At 40.9% G+C, this 26,000-nt stretch overlaps 1 protein-coding gene across 1 annotated transcript; it reads left to right on the forward strand.

The window, feature by feature from the left end:
• The first annotated feature begins 392 nt into the window (after positions 1 to 392).
• nfkb1 (nuclear factor of kappa light polypeptide gene enhancer in B-cells 1) lies at positions 393 to 24,839 on the forward strand. The gene is made up of 23 exons (XM_079352163.1): positions 393 to 688; positions 1,819 to 1,862; positions 2,406 to 2,487; positions 6,437 to 6,477; positions 6,898 to 6,996; positions 15,039 to 15,190; positions 15,278 to 15,441; positions 16,146 to 16,304; positions 17,348 to 17,452; positions 18,842 to 18,933; positions 19,515 to 19,653; positions 19,897 to 20,061; positions 20,202 to 20,351; positions 20,804 to 20,959; positions 21,478 to 21,607; positions 21,700 to 21,814; positions 22,280 to 22,481; positions 22,605 to 22,774; positions 22,891 to 22,993; positions 23,222 to 23,367; positions 23,885 to 23,954; positions 24,243 to 24,406; positions 24,525 to 24,839. Exons 2-23 carry the CDS (start codon positions 1,824 to 1,826, stop codon positions 24,729 to 24,731), a joined length of 2,850 nt encoding a protein of 949 aa, XP_079208289.1. The 5' UTR covers positions 393 to 688; positions 1,819 to 1,823; the 3' UTR covers positions 24,732 to 24,839.
• Positions 24,840 to 26,000: the final 1,161 nt, after the last annotated feature.

Below are 26,000 nucleotides of genomic sequence, written 5' to 3' on the forward strand. Positions count from 1 at the left end.
TACAAGAAAAAAACAACAAACAATAATCCCATCCATACAGCCCTTTTCTGGTGTTCACTGTGTTTGTCAATTGTACGTCTTACTTTATTTTCATGGATTTAATTTTATTTATTTATTTATTACATTCATGGAATTAATTTCTTATAATTTCACATCATTGTTTTTTTTTTTTGATAAACGTGTCTGTTTATGTTGCTGGACATCAACGGTAGCCCCCCCCCCCCCCCCCCCCCCCCCCCCCCCCCCCAAATGAACACCTATTCAACATTTGGCCAAAATAGGGTAAGTATATGGAACCCATAACGATAATGACATGAATTTATAATATAATTTGAAATCATGTTAGAGTAGGACATCTTCATATTTCACCCCATCTCTTCATCACTATACGTCACAGGGAATTTCCAGAGGGGAAGGAAATCGAACTTCATGAACAACTGAGAGAAACTCGGACTCACCTGCCAGACTTAAACATCTGATTATTATATCGGTTTAAAATAAATATACATGCGTTAACTGTAATGACGCGGTCACATGGCGTCATGACGCACTGAATAAATCTGGTTGGTAAATGGATCCGCTGGTCCAGCATGAGAATGAAGAAGAGATAATGTGTAGAAGTGAAGTGGACTGAGGACTGTCACTCATAGTTCATACTTCAGACTTTTGAACTGACCTAGACAACCAGGTAAGATCATGTTCACTATCTGCTCCATTTATAGTTAACTAGATAACTGTGGATTTTGTATAAATTGCTTCATAACGGTGTTATGGCCTGTTACAACAGTTGGCAGCTTGCTTTGTTGTGCTTCTCACTTCCTGATTAGCCAGGTAACTTTGAGGACCACACACCAAACCCCATCCTTTAAATGCAGGATTAAACGTTTTATTTGTTAAGTAATAAATGTTGATGTTTTACATAAGCACGAAAGTTGTGGTGTGTAGTCTGACATCCACTGGTAAATCGGCTTACATAATCAAACATGATGTTCTTTTATTAAACTTGGAGGACTACATTTTCTCCCACTATCAACGCTGTCATGGCGACAGAAGTTTGCGCGTTAGATGGGGGGAAAAGTCAGGGGAAAAGCTTAAACTATTCAACTTTTTCGGACATGTATGTGGATTCAACATTTGCCGAAAGCATCACTTCATTCGTGTAACTCTCACATTAGTCAAAACATTTATTGTAAAGTGAGTTTTTGTGGGTTAAATGCAGTCGAATCGTTGAACTGACACATTTGTTAGCGGAGTTTTGTGCTGCGTTATCCGCATACGGAACCAGCCGACAGGGGCTAGTCCCGTGTTAGCAAGGACAGGTCGCGGTGGTCAGGTCATTCTAAAATTAATGAAACAGTCCTCCTCTGAATTACTATACTTGTTGGGGCAGTGTGAGCCTTTCATACTGGTTATTTGTTAAACGGTCTTTAAAACAAAATCACACGCTTAAACAAAATTGCTATTTGTTAGCCAGAGCGCTAGCACAAGCGCGTTCATGTGCAAACGGTGCGGGAACGCGCGATGCCAAAGAGCAACAAGTGCTAACAGAGATTCTTGTTATTGTTATTATGATCATACAAATACATTACAGGGATCGTAGTGAACGTTTTTATTCATATTAATTATCCAAGATTACCCCTGTACGATGTAGAATTAAATGCTGGGTTGAAACCTGAATGTCTAAATGACTTAAAGAAATAGAACTATACATGAGTAGTCTATTAAACAGTGTAAAGATCATCAGACACACGTTATTTACCTTATCACATTGTGATCATAACCAAATGTGGTTTTTAATATTGTGTTTGACCATTGCAGACACCATGGCTGGAGACGACCACTACCTTCATCCTTCAAACCAGGTAAACTCACCTGGAGATGTTCTTCTCTTTCTGCAGCAAACGAACAATGAAAGTAGCACATTATGACAGTGTTCTCATTTTATTTATTAAGTAAGGGATGTCTGATCCAGAAGGATGAAATGTGCTTTGGTCGTTGAAAATTAAACTCTGTGACAGAATCACTTCCTGTGCAGCTCAGAGGATCATTTTCTGTGGTCAGGAAGTAACAAGTCACGCGCAAAAAGCCACCCAACCTCTGAAGTGTTTCTTATTCAACTTTGTTAAACAAATATTAAAACAAGTGAATTGACTGTTGGAAATAAACTAATTCAAGCTCTTTAAGATTTCAGCAAAATCTTTGTCTTCAATTCATTTTTTCAAAACAGAAGAAGCACTGAGCATCAGAAGTCCTTATTTGGGCCTTTTTCTGTCACTGTGTTGTGTCTTCAATATACTGGAACACTTAACAGCTGTAGTAAAACATGAGAATACATCAATACTTACAGCTGTGTTCATATTGGATGTAATGTTTCTCCTGACTTTGTGTTTTATTTTCTCACCCAGATTTTTGAAAATTTAATGATCGATTCACCGTGGGAGTTTCCAAATTACCCAGTGATGTCTCAGAACACGTCACTGCGCACAGGTGAGTCTTACACCTTCAAACCATCATGAAGGTAGAGTCAGTAGCATTGTTTGTTGCAGCTTATAAACACAAGATTCAAACTGGGCCCCTCCTCTTGGCCTTACTGCCACTAGAAGTGCACACTCACTGCCAAATGTAGTGTGTACCTGAACTGCAAGCTGCCACATGCTAGCACAAGCTAACCACCGGTGTTCGATTCTAGCCAGTCTAAGGGTAATCCTTGTTTTTAAACAAACTATACATGTGGCGTTCACCTCACGAGGATTATATTTTCTCTTCTTTGCTGCTACATTCATGTCCATCCACTGTCCAAACAGAGGTTCTGCATTTCTGAGGATTTATTTTGGCTGTAGACTCAGAAAATGTACCATTCTTTATCAACGTTTGACTCCTTATGGTATCCACATCATTTATGAATAGTTATTACAATGACTTACGATATCTTTTGGTTTGGTAATAAATCATTACATCCAGTGACTTTATTTTATTACTAGAGATTGGGGGACTCATTCCAGCATGCTAGTGTGGTGATATTATATCGATTCATGGCTGCCAAGTTTTGAAACATATATTTTTTTTGGTAAGAATAGCAAATATGCTTGTTAATTTTTAATTGATTGTCAGAAAGTATTGCACATGTTCAGTCATTCGTACATGGACACAAACAGAGTGCCTTTGCTCCCAGTAATTTCTAAGATGCCAATTCTTGAAGACATATCAGTAGGAATCGGTTAAGGAAACGACATAGACTTTAAATAAAACACTGTAGCTTCAGTAGACGTGTCCTGCGGTGCTGAGCTTTCTGGGAGTTGTTGTCTTTCATCCACATGAGTTTTGCCTTTTCTCGGTCAAGAAGGCGCAAACATCAGGGGCGCTGGTGGTGCAGTGGCAGTGTGCGTGTCCTCGTGTATTGAGGCTATAGTCCTTGCGCGGGCGGCCCGAGTTCATGTCTGACCTGTGGATCCTTTCCCGCACGTCTATCCCCACTCTCTCTCTGTCCCTAGTTTCCGACCCTGTCCACAGTTAGGCTAAAAATGCCTAAATCTTTGGGGAAAAAAAGAAGGCACAAACATCAACAATGATTTCACATTTCTACTACATACACTATATGACCCAATGTCGATTCATGTTTCAGCAGGTGAATTATTCTCTAAACTCCAGCTGCCTTTAGTTAGCCCTCTCTATCATAGAACATCTTAACGCCACATCAAGCTACGGGCCTTTGATCAACCACACAGTCAGTTCTCTGACAGGAGCACGTTTGTCATAAAGACAATTTCAAAAATAATTGTAAGGCAGCTTCTGTATTAGTTTACTCACATCATCTCACTGATAAGTGTCGGTCTTCAATGAATGCACTATCACAAAGAACATACGTCACCTCGGGTCCAGCTTTAGGCGTCTTTCTTTACTCCGCCAGAGCGATGAAATTGTGATCACTGAAGCCTACAGATAACAGATACTACCTTTGAACATGTGGAAAAAAAGATGTATGCAAATTGACGAGGACATGCTTGAGCTCCTGATGTTATCTCTGGCTGGTACATTTGACAATCTGAGCTACAGTATAATACACACTCAGTACTAGATTTAGTTTTCAGTGTGAATGTTATTGAAAACGAGGCATTATTCAGGTCTCCTGCAAAATACATTTCTCCATCAGTTTGTGTCTTGTTGTAGCAATGTGCATATTTCCTAAAGGTACTGTGTATTTATGAGATCTAGCAGCAGCCTAGCTAGATGCTAGATGCACCTGGAACCACAGTACTTCCACACCAGCTGCAGATTCATCTGTTCTTCTTTTTGCAGGTACATGTTCCTGAATGTAAAAGGCTATATCACCTTCATGTTTGTTTCTGTTATGTCTGGATATGTGTTAGCCCGTATAGTCACCTCTGAGTCCTCTATAGATGCTTCTACATCTCTGTTATAGCATAACATGCACAGGTCGAGCTCCCCGAGCTTGTTTTTCTGGATACAGATATTCAGATGTGTGATTTTGTAGTTTGATAGACATGAGGTTTAAAGCATGTTTCAATGACTGTCTTGTGATTACTGGTCTCTTTCCATGTTCTTTAATGTTCTGAAGACGAACCGTCAGTGTAACATCCATGACATGTCTCTTTGTCACTTCGTCCCCCTGTTCCGCCTCCTCAACGTTCAGACTGAAGGTGAAACATCACATGATGTAAAGATAGCGGCTTGATACGGCACTCTGACTAGCGCTTGAGACTGTTCATATTGAGACTTCTGCAAATATAGAAAATCTAGTTTATTTTTGTATGCATCAATAATTACCCCCCACCAAATAACACATAAAAGTCCCACATGCATTATATCGACACATTTTACAGAACAAAAAGAGAGTTTAATTCATCATTTTCACGGTTTTTGTCTGATGATGTCACTAGTTGTTGATTCCTAAAAATAACCTGACCACGTTTTAGATGTTATCTCATGTTGAACCATGTTCTTGCACAATCAAAGAAGAAATTCTGTCAAAAAAAAAAAAAACACGCACAAATATTCAATTCAATGAAAACAGGAACAAATTCTAAACAGCATTGAGGTGTTTTATGAACACAGTGAGGTATTGTGGGTATGAAACAGCTGCAGTGGACAGAATAAATTCACAACAACTGAAACTGAACTTTCTCTTTAGAAATCGAATGTGTATGAAATGAAATCCCAACTGATGCACAGTGAAAGCTGACTTTCATGACACTCTGGTTTCTGAGCTTTGTGGTGAATGTGGGCGGAGTCTCTGTGTCTCGCTCACTTCCCTGTTTGTGTCCACAGAATGATCGTCTGAATAAAGATAGAACAGGAGGACGTTGTTTAGTGGAACGCCGTCCTGTGTTTTTCAGCGAGCTTGCTCCTTCATCCTGCTATCTAAGATGCACTTTATTACTCCCGCGAGGTGAAATTCAATTTTCCACTCGGTTTCTGAAGATGAAACACACACAGGCTGGAATGCACACAAATGCACAAACAGGATCCTGTGGACATGCACTAATGGAGAGATGTCAGAGGGAGGGGGCTGCCCACAGTCAGCCCTCTGAGCTGGTGGGAGTTCAGTGCCTTGCTCATCGGCTCCTCTGTTCAGGAAGTGAACTGACACCCCTATCAGATTACTTTCCGGACTTTTTTTAAAACAAACAAAACATCTGGATTATTTAAAAAAAAGTTTTTTAGAGCTTTCCTGTAATAATAAATAATAAATAAAAAAAAACAGGAAGAAACAGGCGAATCATTAATGCATACGTGTTTATTGTTGAACCTCCGCCAAAATGGTTTCCCCTAACCTTTACCATGTTGTCGTTTTATGCAGACTCTTTGATGCTAACCACATTTATGACATGAAGAAAACAGACACCACCCACTGCTGCTGTACGACACCCACAGGGTGCCAGTAATGGTTGCAAAGAGTTGTGCTAAAATGTTTGTCTTTTACAGCGTTTTTTGTTTTGGATCAAAACGTCATTTTTGAAAACAAATAAGTAAGTTTAGATAATGACCAGTTGGACTTATGAAGTATGCATGTCACAGTTGGAGCTTTAAGATAACAGAAAAATAACAGAAGGACAGAAGGGAAAAAAAGACAAAAGGTGAGAAGTGAAATAATCCATTGAAATAATCAACTGCTCACTCTCCTCCATTCATTCCAGTGCACTGCCCCCAAAAAGAATCAACCTCGAAGGTGTTGGTTGTGTTCAGAGAGTAGAAAATAAAATCTATCCAACAACTCCTGTTCTGTCTGCTTTCATGTTTGGTCTCCTTTCTAACACGAAACATCTTCCTGCTCCCCCGAGGAGAACACTGTGACGATAATAATGATCCTTTCATCAGCTGCTTCTCTGTTCAGCTCAGTGACTCTGTTCTGTATTTCCATAGTCTTGCTGATTAAACTCTGAAAATGTGACATCTGAATCTGTTTCTCTGGTTTCAGTGGATGGGCCGTCCCTGCAGATCGTGGAGCAGCCCAAACAGGTAAAACCAAATCAGACATTACTACACGATTAAGCTCGATGTGAAATACTTATAGATAGCTTGTACAACACATCAGAATACAGTTATTACGATAGATAACAGGCGGCTCACCTGATGTGTTGAAAGTTCAAATGTCCTGAAATATCTGACATGAGGTCCTTTTTATTAAGGCACGTCTGTGAAAGCTAAAACATGTTAACATTAGCTGTGGCACACACAGTTTATAGGACTCTTTTAAATACTTCAAAAAGAGTCCTCAGTCTACGCCTGTATGAAATGTTTGGGATATTTTTCAGAGCAAAAAAAAAAAAGCCAACATATTATTGATTGAGTATCTCAAGTAACACAGTAAAACAACCAGCTGATGATGGAGCTCCTTTAGAAGACACACTTGCTCATTAATGTGTCTTTGTGTTCCAGCGGGGCTTCAGGTTCAGGTACGGCTGTGAGGGTCCGTCTCACGGCGGTCTGCCCGGAGCCTCCAGTGAGAAGAACAGGAAGACCTACCCCACCGTCAAGGTAACACTCTCTCACCTGTCAGTATGCTCACACTTCCTGTCTGAACAGTCAAGTTCATCTCCATGAGGTTTTTTAAATTGCTCGACATTTAAATTGCTTGACATTCACAGCTAGTCGATTAGCCACTTCTGCTAGACGCACATTAATGCTGTTCGACTTCCGGTTCAATGCCTGGCACATACTTGGAACGCCGATAGGCCACAGCTTCTGTACAGGTGTGACGACTTTCAGATAAGCCTGTCGTCTCTGAAGAGAACCAACACATTCGATTCTCCAGCTGCAGAGCTGCAGGGTGTGTTGACCTGTTTGAGAAGCAGGGCTGATCGTAGCTGACATGTTAACTTAAGCATAGAAACAAGAGGCTTAAAAGGATGTCCAGGAAGTGACGACTATTTGATGTTGCAAAGAAAGAGAGAGAAAGCTGTGAACACAGAGTGCGGTCGACTTGCGGGAAACAGTGAGTGTTTCTGCAGAGTGAGAGCACTGACAGGACTTGTGTTATATCAACATTATCAATAATCAATATTAAAAGTTACCCATGGGTAAAACGTCCTCATTATTTGAGTTTATTTCATTGTTGTGGTTTGTCAATATGCTTGTAACCAGGGTGTAAAATACGGGGGGTCTTGGGGGGTCTGAGTCCCCTTGATTGACACTGAAACCCCCTAAAAACCTCAAAATCTCTTAACATATTTATTTTTTGATGAAGAGCAATGTCCGCTGTTTAGTCTTTGAACACAAAGCACACAACTACAAACGAGGTATTTTCACATTGTGTGCAGCTGCTTGCTGCAGATGTGATTCGGCACTCTTTTGGGTTTGCTGCATCTTGATAAGAAATCTCCCCACACACGGGTCTGGGATCGGAGCATTTTAAAACAGGAGTTCTGTTGTCTTGCACGAAGCCACCGGGGACACTCGGTGCGTTCACTGCAGTCGTCTAAACCACTAACAATGAATTCTTTACAGCGTGCTATCAGCGCTCAGTGTGTCTGCTGAAATGATCCCGACCTGAAACATTACAACTCTCCAGTCCACATGTTTATAGAAGTATTCAAATGAATGCATTGTTGTGTGAATAAATTGATGTATGGAAACTGATCAGAATGCAGGAAAATGAATGTTAGTTGTTCAAGATTTTGTGGGGGAGATCCAAAGAACCTCCATGACCTGTTTGTGAAAAACAGTAAACTGCTGCTGCCCCACCCCCTTCATGATTTTTTTTTTTTATGAAAAAAAAAATGTTTTTCTTTGCTTGAAAGTTTTCTTCATGTGATGCAAAAAGCGTCATATTTCATCACATGAAGAAAACTTCCAGGCAAAGAAAAACATATTTTTCTCGTCTCAGGGCAAAATGATGGCTGGACTCACAACCATTCAACACTGCTACCATGTTTCTAATGATACAAAGCTTCATGCAAATGGCTGAAGTATCCCTTTAAGCCCCATGTTGGAGGGGAGGCCCCGTGAAGACCACTGTTCAGACGAACATCAGCCCAATCTGGGTTAACGACTTCTCATTCTGACCGAAGGCCGAAGGGAGCTGCTGACTTTAAGACCTGAGATTGTAAAAGTTCAACTTGCACATTTAGAAACACTGTCAATTTATTAAAGTCTTTGCAAAGCCAACCAGATAACTATAGCCAATAGCAGTGAGCATCCATTCAAAAACACAACTTGACATGACAATGTAACCTCACGCTAATGTGGTCAAAAACCTTTTGACAACGCTATATGGCTCTCAAAGATATACTCATTGATTTGTTATACGCATGAAAGAACACATCACTTCCAGCCTGACTGCCTCTTCATCACTTAGCAGACCTTGACGGTGACTTTTTAGAATCTACATGTGAGCGAGACTCACAGTCAATACAAAAATTTAAATTTTCCTAATAAGAAACCTTATTGGGCTGTATACTGTATATATCATGATGAAATAACTCAACAGAAATCAGAATCTGCACTTCAAACAGGAGCTCAGCTTTAAGGTCTGTTCTGTTTTGCGGTTTATAGAGAAGAGAGGAAGCCGTCAGTATATTTTGAAACTATTTGACTTGGAGTCTGTATTGACCAACATACCATACTCATGTCTGTGACAGTCGTCCTCTTTTTTAGACTGTCACAGACAGGAGCTTTATTTCACGTTGTGTTGTTCCTGTTGATTGTACGTTTGGAGTCTTGAGCTCCCGCATGTTCCAACCAAACCAGAGGAGATGGGAAATCCCCAGATTCCTTCAGCAGTCTGAAGCTCTCTGACTGAAAAAACTATCAAATATGATTGAAGAGAATCCAGGCTTCAGACACGTCCTGACAGATGTAACATTTGATTCCCCTTAAAGCTAATTTTGAAATGTTGTTGGAAAAAAAAGTGTCTTTAAAGCAACAATATGGAAGTTTTACACTTTAAAATAGTAGTTTCCGATCTAATAGAACAATAATTTTAACAGAGAATGGCGTCCACAGAGTTCACCTCCTATTGCACGATGTAGCTTCGGCAGCAGGTGGCGGATCTCTCGTGGCTTTATAGCACTTGTTCACACGGCAGTCTTGAGCTCCAAAGCTGCCAGGTAGCTCGTCTCTGCACCGTTTAATTCAATGACTGTGGCTTAGAGACGGAGGAGAATGGTAACTGATGAGCTCAAGAAGAGATGAAGAAAGAGTGACCAAGCAAGAAGCCTGAAAATAATTGTCTATATTGTCTAAAAGCTTGGACACGTTGGTGTGAGCTTTGTGAAACAGTACGCTGCCAGCCTGACGGCGAGCTGGCTTTGTTACTGTCAGATGGTTGCAAACTGATTGCACTATAGTGAGGTATTCTGACCTCTCTCAAGGTTCATGGGGAAGCAACATTCGCATGCCGGAGTGTTCTTCCCTACTCATATTATTCATGAAAACTTGTGACGTCATGTTAGTCTGTATCGTCATCGATGTCGTTGTCTCACATTTAGTAGCTTTACTGGGTGCAGAAAGTCTCTAACCCCAGTTATGTATCAGCATTAAATACGAATAAATACCACATTTATAATTATTAAATAGCAAGCAAACAACTGTCGGACGCTTGCTGAGAGGTATTTACTCAAAAAGCGGTAATATGCTGAGCCAGTTGATACGGTTCTTTGGCTTCAAATTGTTGCTGTTAGTGTTTCAATATTTGCAGATATTTTCTGAATAGAGGAAGTTATTTTTCACACGCTGGACTTAATTTACACAATAAACCTTTGCACTCCTCTTGATTATGATAAAGCAGTTGGACTCTCCGTTTCATGTCAAACCTGATAAAGAATAATAACAAAGAAAGCAGAATTAAAATGATGCTTTTGGGCGAGATAGTAGCCGAGCAAGATGAGGTGTAATTGTCTAAAGCATCTGTTGGTATTTCGTTTCATGAAGTCATCGAGAAGTGTTCCTCTTGTGTCGCCGTTGCGTGACACGTGTGTGTTGTGTTGTTCTTGATATATCGTTGTGTTTGCATGTGGAGGCGGCAGGGCGGGAAAACCCCTCCTGTTGTTCTGCTGTGACCAGTGAGGAGGAGGATGAGGATTGTTCTTTCTTTCTGACTCACTGAGTCTCTCATGAGGTTCAGACTTGTTTGAAATATGTAATTTTTCTGAATCATTGAGAAAATAAACCTTAAACTCCAGATATTTGTATGCCTTGTGGTTTGTGTTCTTGTATTATCTCCTGTTTTAGTGTGTAACGTATTATTTACTAATGCATGTTTTTTCTCAATTTTTTTTTTTTTAAATTCTGGAACGTGGAACGAAATGTCAAAGAAAGTGTGTCTGCTATAAGTGTAGTTAAGTTAACACAGTAGTGATTAGGGTTGAATTGAAAGGGGACTTATAATGAAAAATCCACTTTGACAATGTTTTTCAACGTTTATTTGGGTCACCTGAGTGTCTGCCAACCCACACTGTTGTTAAAAAAAACCTATCCAGTCCTTTGTTTGTGGTCTGCATAAGTCTGACAGCAAAGAGAAACGTGCTCTGTTTGAAATGTTCTCAACTTGTGACATCACAGTGGGATTCTCCACCCATGGACTCCCCCACCGGCGTAAAGATGAACTTTTGTGCAGGTCCACTATTTTTATTCTCGCTACAAAGGAGGGATGTCTACTGGTAAAACTCGGGGGGGGGGGGGTCTTATTGTATTTAAAGAGACACACACACCAAAACGGAGCGTTCTGAGAGAGCTGGTGTCAACAGGATCACAAACCTCCTCTGGTGCTTGATTCATGTTATATTTGGACAAAAGCATAGGTGTTTCATTTAGACCACAGGGACTGTTTGAAAAGGTGGAAAAGGGGATATGATACTAGTAAAAATCAAACTATATTGTTTGATACCCCCAGCAACAAAGACTAGAGGCTCTATGCACCTTGTATTGGGTAAATAAACAAATATGTTTGTGCTGGAGTTCTTCTGAATTGATTCCTCTCCTATTCTTTCCTGCTAATTTAATCCTTTTTTTTGAAGCATCTTTACTTTTTTGAAACTATTGATCATTAAAATAACAGGTTGTTACATTTAAAGGCAGACTGGCGATATTTTACACATAAATACAGCAGAAATCAAGTTTATCCTTTGTCAGTATCTCTCTGAGTCATGACTGTCTAGAATGAGTAAGAAGTTTACGTCTCTCTTGTTCTGTTGTCGGGCCGTGTTTACGTCATGTTTACATGGACAGAAAGAACCTCCTTTTTTTTATTAAAGGACTAGAGAAAATGACTGCTTATTGGATGCCACGTAAGTGTCTTTATATCTGTCATTCTGTGTCAATTTATGTGCAATGGGAAGCTATGAGTCAAAGGGCAACATGATTATTGATCAGAAAAGATATTACAAACTGTATTCTCTATATGTTGAATTTGTATTTTTTCTGTAAACTATATACTCACTGAAAGACTTCTTAGGTTAAATTTAGAAGTTAAAGTTTTAGAGTCTGATATAAAAACACTGATTGGACATCAAGCAGAACGTGACAGTATCGGTTCATGATCAAGTCAGACTGGATTATATTCATACAGACAATCATATGGGACATTAAAGTTACACTGATAGAGAATTAAATACTTTATGTACTTCAAATTTGGCCAACGAAAAAACCCAGGATGACGAGAAATGTTTTTGGCAGACAGGCGCGCTCTAAAACAAGTCGATTTTCTGGAGTGAAATATCTCTTCTGTAGAAAAAGAGTCTCCTGCTGGCCTGGACCTGTCCAAGTTTATACTGTCACACACACACACGCACACGCGCGCACACACACACACACACCTTGGCTGTGTTTCATGTCTCTTGGGAATTTCCTCCATTGACACCCACATGTAATTATGAGGAAGTGGAGTTGCGTCACGTCCCTGGAGGTACAGTTTCGGCTCAGAGATTAAAAAAAAAAAAAAAAAAAAAGTTTTAAACATTCAGAGGTGTAAAATCTGTCCGAGCTCTGACAGTAGCTGCAAACGTTCACATGCTTTTATTAACCCTCTCATTGACCCACAGATTACTTCATGTAACACAGACTGTTGAGTGCTGCAGAGCTTAGAGGAAACAAGCGTTTACATTAGACGGCACACACAGCCGATTCAACAATAAATGCTTTTAAGGGCAGTTGTGGCTGCAGGGATCACGCTCACTGCACCTCTGGACTTTTACCCAGAACATATAAGAGGAGGACTCTTTGTGGGGCCTCATAAACTCCTTTAAGTTTGCAGAACACTGACAGACTTCTGTGGCTGTGATGTTTCATTTTGGTTTCTGGATTCATGATGACAACTATTTGTAGTTCTGTTTATTTACTACATTACCCAAAGTGCCCTTCAACAACAGGTGTAGAAATCAACCAGCTATGTTTGCAGAGAAAGTTCAACGGAACTTTTTACATCAGATTGAAGCTAATTCTATCATGGAGATGTTATGCTGATTAGATCCGTGAAGGCATTAGACTCCACAGTTGATATGAAGCATGTCATCATCAACAGACCTCTCTCTCAGTCTGTTTAGTCCTGGCTTTACAGATCCTGTAGCCGGCTGTGATTTAAAATGAAGTTGTCTGTATGGATGGAGTGGCTCCTCAGCGTTGGTGTGCTGAGCTAACATGAGCTGCTCTTGCGTCAACCAGGACACAAGACTCTTTGGCAACTAGTGAACTAAGTTCCCAGATTTAACCTCTAAAACATTTCATGTCTGCATCTGCAAACTCGATCCTGCCGACCTGTGGTATGTTGGACCCCCTTGAAAATGAGATGATGCATCTGAAGGATTTATCCTGTTAAATAAATTCAATGCACCTGCAGAAACTTGAAAGTTGACGTTTGGGTTTTTCTGAATCGATCACAGACTGACATCCTCTCTGCCGACTCCACCCGTTTGTTTCCACCTGCCTCAAGCACCAAACGCAGCAGAAATGTGATGTGAACACGTTCGAGTCAGGAAACCATTAAACAACGACTCTCGGTGTGTTTCTAGGAACTCAGCTTCTGTGCCAGAGCGCGCAGAAGCTGAGTAGCCGGCTGAACAAGGAAGAGGAAGTGGGCTCAAGTTCATTTACATCTGCAGTTGCACCGACAGTGCGAGCACACAGAGCAGGAACAGGAGGACAGTATTTCTTCAATCTGATTTCCTCCATGTTAAACAGTTTACACCAATGCAATATAATGAGGAGATAATATGAAAACCACTGTGGGAGACATTTCAGAGACAACAGGAGAAAAGGAATGAAAGAAGCACATCAGATAGATGCAACCAAGAACAGTTGACGTTTACATAAGATTAATAGTATCTCTGTGGAAGGATGTCAACATGTTTAATACTTCAAGACTTTTTAGATACGACGATGTTAAAATGATACAAACTCCGTTAGTTTAATAGTTTTGAAGATTACAAACTCCTTTTCATTTCTTAAAACAGGTGCCGAGGAGTGTCTGCAGCCAGTCATACTGAATCAGTTTTATTATTTCAGCTGCTACAATGAGGGGGATGATAGCTCACGCTAACACTTTCCCCTGAAGCTCTCTGATGTTTGGTGATGGCGTGATGGAGGGAAGCTGTGAGTCACCTGAGTCAGGACGGAGAAAGTTTTTCTAAAACCAGAACCTAGAAAAAAACAACAAAAAACGCTTTGAATCCCTTTTCTTTATTAGTCATCTTTGCAGCAATTTAACATTTGTGATTGAGACCGGATTTGAGTTCAGGCGTGGACATTACTTTGGACATTAGGTGTTTTCCCTCTCTAGAGTTGATAATAGTCAGACGACTGATGGAGGAATTGCTTATATTCTCATCATGGATCAATTTATTGATGGTTGTATATTTCGACCAATCAAACCAGTTAGATTATCACAACTTGAAAAAAATTCCAAAGAGACCTTTCCAGACGAATGGTTTTGTCCAAAGCTTTTTGTTTTTCTTAACCCACTGAGGATAATTAATGAGTGTGAATTCTTAATTCTACTGCTGTGGGAACTGATTAATTTCAACATTTTGTTTTTAGGTGAATTTTAGTTTTAGTTCGACTTTGCCTGTCTTTATTTCGGTTATACAGAACTGCTGCTGGAAGATATTATCTGTCATCCTAAACACTGCTGCCAAAGATAGTTTGCCTGTTTGAAACCTTACGCTCTCCTTAAAGACACATCTCGTGATATTATGGGAAGATTAGAATCATTTGAATGAAATCACATTTTGATGAGGGTTTACAGATTTTTTTGGGGGGGGACAGTGGGGATATTTTTAGGAGAGAGGGAGAACCATGTGGGGACGTCGTTGATGTTTTAGGAAAATGGGGACATCTTAAGAAAGTGTTTGTAATTTGTCAAAGCAGGAACATTCTTAGTCAAGTAAGGATGATTTGAGGAAGCGAATGTAGTGACATCCTGGAAAAGACAGATCATTTTGGCTCAGTGTAAACATTTTAGTGAGCATGTTTAGATTTTTAAAAACGTTGGGATGTTTCAGTAAAGCAGAGATATTTGAGTCATACTTGTGGAGAGCAAAGGGAAGACTTTGTAAAGTCTGACATGTTCAATGTTTTGTGTGTTTCAGATAAGCAACTACCAGGGTCCGGCCCGGGTGGTGGTACAGCTGGTGACGGCGTTGACCTCCCTCCCCCAGCTACACGCTCACAGTCTGGTGGGGAAACAGTGTGATAAAGGGATCTGCGTCGCCGATTTACAGCCCAAAGACTCAAACATCAGGTCTGCAGGACACACTCACACTTCAGGAAATCCAGCACAATTCAGCTGCCAGGGTGGAGATTTACAGCTGTTTATTGTTTTTGTTAGTTTTCCAAATCTAGGTATACTTCACGTGACGAAGAAGAACGTCGCAAAAACTCTGGAGGAGAGGATGATCGAGGCCTACAGGTTGGGACACAACTGTGGAGTCTCCATCCACCCTGAGATTGATGCCCTGCAGGGGGAAGTCCGAGTCCCCCGAGAGCTCAACGGTCCGTCCTGTGTGTGTGTGTGTGTGTGTGTGTGTGTGTGTGTGTGTGTGTTCCTGTTCTGGTATCTTTGTGAGGACCTTGGGAAGATTCAGACTGCAAGAGGACACGCTGCAAAGAGGGGAACATTGTTTAAAAATGAGCGCCATTTATGACACTGAGGATCATTTTGGACATTTCTTACTCTCGTATAAAGTCAGGGAGATTTTTCAATGGGAGGAATTTTCAAAAATGAAAAACATTTTGGAGTAATAAGAACTATTTGGATCATTTTTGAAAGTGAAGAGAGTTTCAGAAATGTAGGATGCCTTTTAAAATAGTTCATGTTTTTGCTAACTGTTAATCATTTTTGGATTTTTAAAAAAAAATGTAACATTATCTAGAAAGTAGAAGATATTTTAAAGCATGGGACATTTTTGGAGCGTAATGCTTTCTTTTAAATTACAATTTTGGGAAAGTTGGGACAATTTAAAAGGAAAAAAACGATTTGAAAAGTAAAAACTTCTGAGTAAATTGGGGACAGTTTAAGAAAGGTTTTATCTTACAGTTTATTTATAGTGAGATAACAATCTGTGTCAGTCTTCCTACCCAACAAACATGAACCTTTACTCATTTGTATGTCCTTTTCATACAACTCGTGTGTTATTGTTTGGCCTTAAGTTGTTTTATAAATGTGTTGTTCTCACATCCCTCTGCCTTCTCTGCAGATCACCAGCGCAGCATGATCAGCTCTGCTGCAGCTCTTCAGGCGAAGGAAATGGACCTGAGCGTCGTCCGGCTCATGTTCACGGCGTTCCTCCTCGACAGTGACGGAGGTTTCTCCAGACGACTGGAGCCCGTCGTATCTGAGCCGATCTACGACAGCAGTGAGTCCAAACACAGTGACACGTCCACACACTCTGCTCTCTGCAGTCATACCATTCCTAACAGTCCAGGCAGTTTGCATTGCAAAAGTGGGGAAAAAGTATGAAGATTCTTGAATTGAACTGTTGCCTCTCAGATCATCGTCTAAACAGTCTCAGGCCATCTCAGTGCTTCTTTACTGTATTTGTTCTGAGTTATACTGAGCAATGAGCACGTCCCTCTAAAGTGTTGAATCTAAATCTTGGGCTGATTTTCATCGTGAATTCGTGTCGGGTTGCCTGGTTTCATTTCCCTCTTCCTGCTCTGTTGATTTCCGTTCGCTGCAGCTTCCTCTCAGAGGACTGAAACCTGCTCGACGTTCGAGATCCTGCAGCACGTTCGTTTTAAACTCAGGCTGCACAGTTTCGTCTTGGTCGAAGTGATGGAGTGATGGTGTTTTTTTCTGTCCACTTGTCACCTGGAAGCTGCTCTAAGTCATTCCAGCAAAGTGTTGAACAGAATGTGTTATTTATCTATTCTTGACGTAAAAGCATTTCGTCCTGAGTGTAGCATTAGAAGAATCTTTTTTTTTTTTTTTAATTCACAAAGGCGAGTCTAGATAGTAGGATTTATATCACCAATTATTTTTTGATCATCAGATTAGAATTATTTAATTACAAGTTTCCCTCCTCACTTCCAGGAACATTTTTTTTTTTTTAAAACGTTCTAATTTTATGATTATTTGGGTTATTCCTGTCAATTATAACTCGTGAAACTTTGACCGATCTATAAGAAAGGTTCAAGAAGTCTTTATGGTCACTAACTCCATATTTAGTTAATCTCTTCTTTATGATTGATTGCTCACGTTACATTTTTCCTCGAAAAGAGACAAGAAATCTACATCTGTCAAGCGTTAAAAAAAACAAATACAAACAACAGGTCATATGTCTCATTCTCCTTTCTGCTGCAAAGCTACGCTAACAGAAATATTTAAACAGTGTGAAGCAGCATGGACTGTCTCGAGCAGTGCTCAGACTGCTCACTGTGTTTCTGTTTGCTCCCACAGAGGCTCCTAACGCCTCCAACCTGAAGATTGTGAGGATGGATCGAACTGCCGGCTGTGTGAGCGGAGGAGAGGAAGTCTACCTGCTTTGTGACAAAGTCCAGAAAGGTGAGACTCCATGGTCACTCATTTTAGAGAAACAATGACTGTACATAGCAAAAAGAAACTGACCTTTAACCTCTAGGTTTAGCTATTTGTTGAGACACTGATCTGATGATTTGAATGTTCAAAAAGCTTGACAGTTTGATGACATCATGAATGTTTGTTATTCATAAAAAACACTTTCAGTTTGTATCAGTTCACTTGTTAACAGTTCACCGCTTTCAAAATGTCCTGCTGATGTCATAAGAAAGTAAAGGAAGTCCAAATGTTTTTATTTCTCAACTGATATCTCCCCCTGCTGGACACTTTTTGAACCCATCTTCATGCAGATCTTTAAAGCAACACTTAGTGATGTTCTCTGCCGGTGTGATTGTACTCTTTGTAAACATTTTAAATTCCACCACCGCCTGAATGAGAAACCAAAGGGGCTTTTTCAGATCTCTTTTTTTGTTCCACTGGGACAAACTGGATCTGAAATAAAGTTAATAGAAAGGTTTTGATTCGGTTTGTCTGTGTTTCTTTAAAAGTCCAAATATTTGAACCAAGTCCACCTCGTAGGGAGTTTCATTCTCTAAAACACATTGGAAATGACATCAAAAAAAATGTACCGGTAGGTCTTTTTAATGATCAGTTGATCAAAAAGTTTGATAACTTTTTCGATGCCAAGTGTTTTAAAATGTATCGTCTCACGAGGAATGAATCAATCATTCTCCTACATTCTGTTTATAACACACTAATACGTTGGCAACTTTTCTGTATTGACCGTGGGCAGGAGAGGACTTGCATACATGTTTCCATGGTATCAAACAGGTATCCATACAGTTTGACTTTTACTAGAAACATGTTGACGTTAAAAATTGTAGCATCATGACAACCCTTAAATACTCGAAGCAGTTGTAAAGAAAACTGATTAAAAAAAAAAAAAAAAAAATTCTATCTCTTGTAATGTTTTCACTGACTGTTGATCATTACTGGACCCTAAGCTGCTTTTGAAGGTCTTATTTGAATGCAGTGAAGTGAATGCAGCAAGAGATTTGACTGAACGTTTTTTCCTGGTCAAAGTAGTTGTGGAGCTTTGTTCTGCTGGAGGAAGTCCAGCTTCAGGGGAATTCCCCTCTGATATGCAAATCCTGAAAGAAGACTAGATGATTAGTTTAAGGCTTCTGTAGGCTTATTTTTCTTCTTCTTTGTTTGTTTGTTTTTGGTTAGTTTGTTGTTGTTTTTGGAAAGGTTAATACTTAGGTCAGCTCAACAACAAACACCATCATCAGTTCACAGATCCCTGACAAATAAACAACAACAAAAATCCTCGAGAGCAAATGGGGAAAAAAGACCCCGATATCATATTCATGATAATGACTGTTAAATATTTATACTCTTTGTTGTTGTTTGTAGATGACATACAGGTACGGTTTTATGAAGAAGACGACTCTGGGATGACCTGGGAGGCTCTTGGAGATTTCTCCCCCACAGATGTTCACAGACAGGTCGGTATGATGAGTTAGCAGCCCGACTGTTTATACCAGTGTACATAAGGTCATTCAGTGTAGTAAGGAGAAATAAAACATGCTTAACAGAGAGCAAAAAGTCCAATCTAAGAAAGTGACAAAAGACAAAGGACAAAATACAATCTTCACAGAGGAACAACCAGTCATGATTATTAACTAAAGCTTACAGCAGCTCGCATCAAAATATAAGTGCAGAATCCACTCAATACAAGCAGCACACTGTTAGGTGTAATAATATTCAAAAGTGCACCTTATACCACAATCAAATACATATGAAGATCGGCCAAAATCAGAAAGTGACTGCAGACAATGTTGACAATGTTCCCAGCAGATACTGACCAAAGAGACACAGCAGAGGTCAGACTCACTCTGAAACACAGCATCAGTCAGTGTCACTGAGCAACACAAATCAAATGCCCTTTAAGGCATTGTCGCCTGCAAAATGTGAGGTGGACTATATTGCCTTATTGTATAAAATGGAAAAAGAAGACAATCACAGCCTCGCAATTCTTTCGATATGTCAGTCGCTGTAAAGTTGCTGATGTGTTCTTTGTTGTCAGTTTGCCATCGTCTTCAAGACTCCAAAGTATCGGGATCAGAATCTTCAGAAGCCAACGTCTGTGTTCGTCCAGCTGAAGAGAAAGTCTGACAACGAGACCAGCGAACCCAAACCCTTTACCTACCACCCACAGATCATAGGTGAGTCAGAAAGCCCCGCCCACATATTGAAGACGAGTCACAAAGCTCCACCCACAGATCATAGATGAGTTATTTACCTGGCCCGTAGTTCAGAGAAGCTGCACTAAGAGGTCAACATTGCCCCAAATTGAATCTTCTTGTCAGAAACCTGCTGAAAGGTCAGAGAGCAAACACTGGTGTGGTGACATGAGACTTTGCAAACGTGCATGTTTGTGCTTTTTTGGTGTGTATTTGTGTGTGCAGATAAGGAGGAGGTGCAGAGGAAGAGGCAGAAGACGTTACCAAACTTCCATGACTTCAGTGGTCATGGAGGGGGAGGAGGAGGAGGAGGAGGAGGAGGAAGTCTGTACAGAGGAGGAGGAGGAGGAGGTCCGGCAGCAGGAGGAGGACCAGGCTCTGCAGGAGGAGGTAAAATCAGCAGGGATTATTTTAGATCTGTAAAACAGAGAAAAATATTGACATCTTGGAAATTTGAGAAAAAAGGGTGACTATTAAAAACTTTCTGCCATGAGTCCATAAAAGCTAATGTTGTTTTGATTTGCCTCCAGGTTACTTTCATGGCTTCACCACCTACAACTATGGTGGAGGAGGAGGTGGAGGAGGAGGAGGAGGAGGAGGAGGAGGGGGAGGGGGAGGAGGTGGTTTCTCCACAGGATACTCAGCTGGGCTGGGAGGTGGAGGCGGAGGCATCAAACATGGTGAGATTGACAACTTTCATTTATTCACTCATTTAGTACCCAATTTTTTTTTTAGTTTTTTTTTTTAGTTCACATTTTGACATGTGACCTGTTTCAGACTCTTTTGAGATTCCAAATAACTCAAATTTGATTTGAAAATATCTGATTCCATGTGACTTGTGCTGTCAGGGAAAAGTCAGACCTGAGTCACATAGGAGCCAAAACGACCTAATTCAGTTACATTACAGTGTGAACGCAGCCTTAGAAAAGAGGACAGAGAAGGCAGGGCGAGAAGCCTGCTCAGGCTAGAGCTCATCCTGAGTCAGCCTATGAGGTTATGGATATGGTGTTGATTGTTAGTTTTTCACCAAAAAAAAGGAGAGAAATGTTAATCATGATTGAATTATGTGTTAATATTTATAATAAGGACAGGTATATGTAAGTCTTAATGAAGTGTTAATGTTGTGTTTAAGGCTCTCGGGGTGACTCAGCAGATGACAACAGTGACGACAGCGATCCAGACAATGACTCGAGGTCAGGGGCCGCTCCGAGACTTTCAGCCCAGACAGGAGGCCTGGAGGTGGGGGAGAGGACTGAGGAGGGAGGGGTCAGTGTGGAGCCAGACAGAGGTAGACAACAACTCCTTCAATCATAAAACCCAGAAGATCATCCAATACACATTTGTGATCGTAACTTTGAATTTTTGATTCGATGTAGTTTGTATTGTTTAAACCTCCCAAAAAAAGACATGCGTCGGTATTTTATCATTCCTCTGTTTCCAAGTGATAATGAGTATATTTCATTTGTGTCTCTTAACCTTGATTTATTGAGGTCATTATCTCAGGATGTGACTCGAGGAAAATAACATTTATGGAAGCATGTCCTTTATGGGCTTCTGTAGAAATCGTCTTCCACTCATAAATAGAAATTTAAAGGGCAACAGGTTGAAATTTGAGCAGTATTTTCACTTCAGTTTTCATGAACATTTTTAACCCCAGCAACACATACAGGCTGTTGTGTAACCTCTACCAATATTATCATTATATGGCACAGCTTCACTGAACTTTTAAGCATTTATGAACTATATTTTTATGCAGGATACATTTCTTTCAGTTAAAAATGTTTTTCATGAGTGTTTTTGTTGCAGAGGAGCGGCTGTTGCAGGAGACCAGCAGACAGCTGGAGGCTCTCTTTCAGTACTCAGTTACAGGAGATTCAGCGTACCTGCTGGCTCCACAGCGCCCCCTGATGGACACTCAGGACGAGGAGGGAGACACGTCAGTAAACAACTGAGATCTGAATAAACACGAATCTAAAGTCGTATTCCTTTGAGTATTACATTGAGCCTTTCTTTCATTTCACCTCTCAGTGGGCTCCATCTGGCAGTTCTCCACAGCCAGCAGGAGGCGCTCAAGAGTCTGACTCAGGTCGTCTCTGCGCTGCCTGGAGAGGAGGTGCTCAACATGAGGAACCACCTTTACCAGGTACCAAACATTCGAAATTCAAGTTTCAGGTGAAGAAGTAAACTCATCTAGGAAGGTTTTTAGTAGACTTATTTAAATATGGTAAATTTAGGGATCAAAACGTTGACGTTAAGAAAGAGGTGAGGAAGCGCCTGTCTTTCAGGCAGTAGGAGCGAGGAAATGACCTACTGAGGAAGCAAAAAGCAAATTATTTTGAGTAACAGTAAAAGACCATTTTTGACAAAATTGTCGATTTTAATGTGAGATGTGATGCAAAAACTGCATCGCTTTTTAAATCTAAAGGACAGAATTGTTGCTGGTGGGGTGGCATGGACAAGTACTTTAACTAGTTGGGGATCAAAGTGCTCTAGATAAATTATGGGAACAAAAAAAGAGTTGAGGCTGAAATCATTTCCCAAAAACCAAAGTAGATGAGTTCAAGCTGTGTGTCTGTAAGCCTGTAACCTCTATCTGCATGTATCCCAGACTCCTTTGCACCTGGCTGTGATCACTCAGCAGAGGGAGGCAGTAGAAGCACTGCTATTGGCCGGCGCTGACCCAACTCTGACAGATCGTCATGGCAACACGGTTCTCCACCTGGCATCCCAGCTGGAGGACGGAGGGATGGTCCGTTTTTTACTCCAGCACAGAGAGCTGAGAGGACTGCTGGAGCTCACCAACACAGCAGGTACACACACACACACACACACACACACACACACACACACACACACACACACACACACACACACACACACACACAGAGGTTGCTGAGTGTTTAACCTGTCTCTGTCTGTTTCTGTGGTTACAGGTCTGTGTGCAATCCACCTGGCCGTTCTGTCCAATCAGCTCTCTTCTCTTAGGGAGCTGCTAGAGGGCAGGGCTAACACAGAAGCTCAGGAGCATAGTTGTGGACGGACCGCCCTCCATCTTGCCACAGAGGCTGAGAATGTGTCTCTGGCTGGCTGCCTTCTGCTGGAGGTCAGACTAGGACCAATCAGAGCTCAGACTTACCTGTGACTGTTTAATTTAGGTTTTATACTTGTCAGGTTCAGGTTGTACCCAAAAATATCTGATGGTGTGTTTGTTGTCCTCAGGGTAACGCCAAGGTGGACTGCTGCACCTTTAATGGCTCCACCCCTCTCCACATTGCTGCCGGGCGGAGCTCCGTCAAGCTTACAGCTCTCCTAATGGCTGCAGGTAGAATGAGCTTCTAATTATCTTTATTCTTTTAGAGCTGGAGTTGGGATGTAGCCAGCTTAGCTTAGCTCAGCTTAGCTTAGCGTAAGCGCTGAAGGCAAACATGAGATATCGTGGAATTTCTTGTTTTTAATTTACTGAAGATAATACTGAGCTTTCAGGTAATGCTCATTAATGTTGAATTTATTTCTAATAGCAATTTCTGTGAAATTTGTATTTGTGTTTCAGGAGCAGACCCACTCAGGGAGAACTTTGAGCCGCTGTTTTTCAGGGAGGAGGACTGCTGTGAGGGGGAAATGGAGGAAGAGGGGGAAGATGAAGACGAAGGCTACATCCCAGGAACTACTCCGCTCAACATGACTGCCGACACACAGGTACAGCAGCCAACACGAGCTAAAGCTGCAGAGTTTCTGGTTTCAGCTGTTCAACATTTTGCCTGATAACTTCATGAGAAGTTTAGTCTCAATATTACATTTCCTTTTAGACCACTAGGTGTCACACAACTGGGATAAGATGAGATAAAACTTTATTGATCCCCAATGGGGAAATTTGGGCGTTGCAGAAGCAGCAGTATAGAATCAAAAAAAGTCAAAACCGAATAAAATAGTAACATAAGTACAATTCCAAAAATAGTAGAACAGGATATATACAGAGGACATAACAAGGGGTGAGCTCAGCAGGACAATGAAGAAGTGATTTGCATGAAGTGGCAGGTTAAAGTGACCAGTGAAGATTTAAAGTGACGTGTGTTTAGAAGCAGTGAGTTCTGTAAACTGCAGGTTGACAGTTATAAAGTATAATATAGTGCAATAGATATAATATTCTGTATTCTAACCCCAGACATGTTGTGTTTTTGTGTTTATTTTTGTGTGTGTTTTTGTGTGTTTACAGGTGTTGGAGCTTCTGAACGGTAAAGAGTACAAACCGAAAACTCATCAGAGAGAATTCGATCCTCCTCAAGGTGAGTTAACGGGAGCATATTCATTTACAAACCGAGGTTTGACGAGGCAGGGTGCATATGAAGCTGAGATACACATGAATCCATTTGATGCGCTTTTAAACGTAGTTCTGTTTTTACACATTTGATGTTCTATGCCTTTTTCACCCATGACACGCCGACACATTTCGAGAAAACAAGACATGACATTTTTAAGGAAAACAAGGAAATATACAAAAACAAACTACATGTAAGCAAATATGAGGCTTCATTGTGTCAGTTGTTTACTGGTCACTCTCTTTGTGTGTGAAGGGGACATGTCGAGCCTGGACGTGGAAGTGAAACTGGAAGTGTGTCGCTCCCTAGAGAGTGAAGGATGTTGGGAGAATGTGGCTCACAGTCTAGGTCTCGGGATTCTGAACACAGCCTTCAGACTGAGTCCCTCCCCCGCCAAAACACTGCTGGACAGCTACGAGGTACACACACACACACACACACACACACACACACACACACACACATGTTTTCTGAGCTGTCTGCTGTGATTGGAGAAGCTGATGACAGAATTTCACGTGTTTTTTTTTTTTCCGACAGGTGTCAGGGGGGACGGTACAGGACCTGCTGGCTGGTCTGAGGACAGTCGGGGAGAGCCGAGCTCTAAGCATCCTGGAGGAGGCGCTGGGTCACCATGATGACCAGGAGACAGCTGGGGCTGTGAGCGCTCAGGTTCAGGAACTGAAGGTGGACGTTCGGATCGACAGCGGGGTTTGTGACAGTGGGGTGGAGCTCTCTACAGCGTGATGACATCATCTATCTATATGACCGCTCTGCTCTCTGTAGGTTTTTTCAGGGCTAAGTTTCTCTTTCCAAACTTTTTAGCCTGTTTTAAATTAAACATGTCAAAGTTTGTCTTGTTTTTAAACCCAACGTGATTTTGTGTGAAAACTAAATGGGAGAATTGAAGGAGGACCTCTCCTGAAATCCTTCCAATCAGGTTGTTACACATCCACCTCACAGCGGGATACTATCCCTGTTGGACAGAAGGAGTGGGGCAGGGGGGGCACCTGAAGCAAGACATGACACAATATCAACAAAAGAGCGGCCTAAATCAAACTTGGGAACAGAAAACATTATGCAGCAGTTTCATTGTCTTACTGGTGAGTTCCCGTGATTATATCCTGCTGTGTTCTCACATCAACTCTCTCGGATTTCTTTGTAAAAAATACTAGAGGGCTGGCAGGAGAAGCTACGGATGAAGCCCAATCAACAAATGTGGCTGTTTCTGTTCACATAATAGCTCATCCTGAAAACTTTGAGGGGTTTTCAGAAATTCTGGGCAAGTGTAAAAAACCATTCGAAGAAAAAAATTAATTGGTTTAGTGTTTTTTATCCCACACTACACTCCAACAGTTCAATGAAAGATAATCAAATGATTTTAGAGCAACATTATGTAACGACAGCTGTTTCTAACTCATGACAATATGCCAGATCTTTAGATTTGAATATGGTTCAACTGAAATTCAAATGATATTGCTAACTTCTTGGATGGAGGGGGCGACCGTGGCTCAGTGGTAGTCAGTCGTTTCTTAAACGGAAGGTCAAGAGTTCCAGCTCCTGCAGTCAACACATGTCAAAGTGTCCTTTGGCAAGACATTCAAACTTAAATTGCAGCAGTGTGAATATGTATAAATGGACAAGTTAATGCTGATGGACACTTAACATAGCAGTCAGTGTGTGAATGTGGTGTGAATGGGTAAGTGTGATATAGGTGTGATGTAAAATGCACTTTGAGGAGTCAGAAGAAAGTGCTATCCAAGCTCAAATCCATTTACCATTTAGAAAAACAATCTCTGATGGTAAATTCCAGGAACTTCAAAGCATTTCTGCTGAAGAAAAAACAATCTGACCCACGTTGATGAAGTGGTACATAATGTCATCAATTTTGTATAGTTGCATTCAAAAATGTTGCATTTCTATTCATTTGCCTGTTTAACCGAATCTTGTCGAGGTGTTTCTAGATAACAAGCTGATGTTTCATTTCCTTCAAAAAGTTCCAGGAACTTTAACATC

Source organism: Symphodus melops (genome assembly GCF_947650265.1).
Source record: "Symphodus melops genome assembly, chromosome: 9".
Classification (NCBI taxonomy): domain Eukaryota; kingdom Metazoa; phylum Chordata; class Actinopteri; order Labriformes; family Labridae; genus Symphodus; species Symphodus melops.

Coding starts and splice junctions, on each gene's coding strand:
- nfkb1 (XM_079352163.1), top strand. CDS start 1,824: ATGGCTGGAGACGACCACTACCTTCATCCTTCAAACCAG. Junction 2,488..6,436: donor GAACACGTCACTGCGCACAG/GTGAGTCTTACA, acceptor CTCTGGTTTCAG/TGGATGGGCCGTCCCTGCAG. Junction 24,407..24,524: donor CACTGCTGGACAGCTACGAG/GTACACACACAC, acceptor TTTTTCCGACAG/GTGTCAGGGGGGACGGTACA.